This window comes from Engraulis encrasicolus, chromosome 15, assembly GCF_034702125.1.
Source record: "Engraulis encrasicolus isolate BLACKSEA-1 chromosome 15, IST_EnEncr_1.0, whole genome shotgun sequence".
NCBI classification, from domain to species: domain Eukaryota; kingdom Metazoa; phylum Chordata; class Actinopteri; order Clupeiformes; family Engraulidae; genus Engraulis; species Engraulis encrasicolus.
The window spans coordinates 40,921,858-40,924,357 of NC_085871.1; the positions used below are offsets into that span (position 1 = coordinate 40,921,858).

At 44.0% G+C, this 2,500-nt stretch overlaps 1 protein-coding gene across 1 annotated transcript in view; it reads left to right on the forward strand.

Moving 5' to 3' along the window:
• The window catches only part of strip2 (striatin interacting protein 2), a 55,196-nt gene that overhangs the window by 26,323 nt on the left and 26,373 nt on the right, over positions 1–2,500 (forward strand). Inside the window, exon 10 of the mRNA XM_063217510.1 lies at positions 1,087–1,137. Within this exon, the coding sequence (XP_063073580.1) occupies positions 1,087–1,137 (51 nt within the window). The remainder of the gene's footprint in view (positions 1–1,086; positions 1,138–2,500) is intronic.

The following is a 2,500-nucleotide window of genomic DNA, read 5'->3' on the forward strand; positions in this document are numbered from 1 at the left end:
CGCACCATACAACACACACATCATACAGTACACATACACACACAAATTGTGTATACGTATGGATATCCAAACAGACCTGCATGCTCACACATGTGAGATGTTTTGCTGTGATAAATCTCCTTCAGGTTGGGGTCTTCATCAGAGGAAAATATGGCAACCATGCCCTCTTTCCCATGGCAACCACGCCCTCTTTCCCATGGCAACCATGCCCTCTTTTCCATGGCAACCACGCCCTCTTTTCCATGGCAACCACGCCCTCTTTTCCATGGCAACCACGCCCTCTTTCCCATGGCAACCATGCCCTCTTTTCCATGGCAACCACGCCCTCTTTTCCATGGCAACCACGCCCTCTTTTCCATGGCAACCATGCCCTCTTTTCCACGGCAACCATGCCCTCTTTTCCATGGCAACCTGTCCCTCTTTTCCACGGTTTCTTTTTGTCCCTCTTTCATTCTCTCCTTTTTGTCTCCTTTCATTAGAACTCATTTTCTTTCTCTCCCAAGTAGGCCTCTTTCCCCTCTTCCTCTCCTTTGTTCTTTACCTTTCTCCTCCTCCTCTTTCCTCTCTCAACCTTTATTTGTTCTTTTCCTTTCTGCTGCCCTCTTCCCTCTTTTCTATTCTTTTCTATTCCTTTATGCTTCTCTTTCTCTCCTCACTTATTCCTGTCTTTTTCACCTCTTCTATTCCTCCATGCATATTCTACCCTGTGTAAACCTTCTTGAAGTTTTATTTCTTGCTCTCCTCATCTTGCCTTCTTTTCTGCACCGCCCCCCTCCCCACACACACACACACACCTTCTCCTCATTCACCCTCTCCATCTCTCAGTCTCTCCATCTATCTATCTCTATTCCTCCTTTCATCTGTCGTTCTTCTCTCAGTATGTGTTGCATATTCTACCCTGTAGATCTTCCTGTAGTGTTTTTTCTTGCTCTCCTCATCTTATTGTCTCTCCTCTCCTCCCTCAAACCTTCTCCTTGTTCACCCTCTCCATCTCTCAGTGTCTCCATCTCTACTCCTCTCTTCTTCCTCCATTCCCTCTGTCGTTCTTCTCTCAGTATGTGTCTGTTGTCCCTTGTGTTTCTACAGAGTGCCTATGTTGATAGTTTGGAAGGAGACAGTCCCTTTGCCAAGAAACAGGTCTTTACACCCTCCCCCACCACCCTTTACAAGTGTGCGCTTTCTCTCTCACATACACACACACATGCACACAAACGCACACAAACACTCACACACACACACACACACACACATGCGCAAGCACACATGCACAAGCACACACACGCACGCATGCACGCATGCACGCATGCACATGCATCATTACTTTCTCACTCTTTACTCACTATTCCTTTGCCTTCCTTCTTACTCTCTCTCACGCTCTCTCTCTCTCTCTCTCTCTCTCTCTCTCTCTCTCTCTCTCTCTCTCTCTCTCTCTCTCACTATCACGCTCACTCACTCTCTCTCTTTCTTTTTTTTCTCTCTGTACTCTGTCCATTCAATGCTTGTTGCTTTGATCGATGGCTTTAGGCTCCTAATCTTCTAATGACTTCTGTCAGTACCCAACAACGCCTTAACAACAATATCCAACACCCAAACACCCTAACAACAAAAACAACACCCGAACTCCCTAACAACGCCTCAACAATATGAATACCCAACAACAACGCTCTAATAACAACATCAACACCCTAACACCATAACAACACTGTTGAATACCCAAACAACACCTAACAACGCCTCAACAATACTGTATGAATACACAACCACCCTCGCAATGCCCTAATAAGACCTTAACAATGTGCTAATAACAACCTAGCAACACTTTATGAATACAGTGGATACAGTTTATGTACTGTATGCTGTATACATGGGTTTTGAGGAGGGGCAAGACACAGGCAGCCAACCACGTGAGCTAATTTTTTGACAGACAGCGGTTTCCAACAATCAGAGGATGAGTTGTGCGCAGCTAGGTTTGCGCAGTCAGGTTATAAACAAAATGTAGAACCCATGTATATATCAGGGTCTTCCCAGTAGAGTAGTGTAAATTAAGACTGCAACACTGCTTGCAATGTAGTTTAGTGTAAATAAAGACTGTAACACTGCTTGTCTTTTGTGTTGAATTTAATAACAAGAGCGCAACGTTTCGACCCACATTTTGCCTGATGTAGATCTGAGGGTGGAAACGCAGCGCTCTTGTTATTGAATTCAACACAGGACAAAACGAGCAGTGTTGCAGTCTTTATTTAGGCTACACCACTTGGACTTGTGCTTTGGTCAGGAGACAACCTCAAAATGTTGGGGAAATGTTGTCAGTATTTTATAGAATGAAACAACAATGTTCATTATACTGACATGCAGTAGTAAGTAAGACCAGAAAAAAAAATGGTATTTTCGAGGTGGTCTCTCAATTTCTTCCGTGGTTGTATACGTATCAGGGTCTTGCCACGTCAAGAGAATATGAATAAATAATGATAATAAAAGGAAAGTAACATTATTGCAGCGT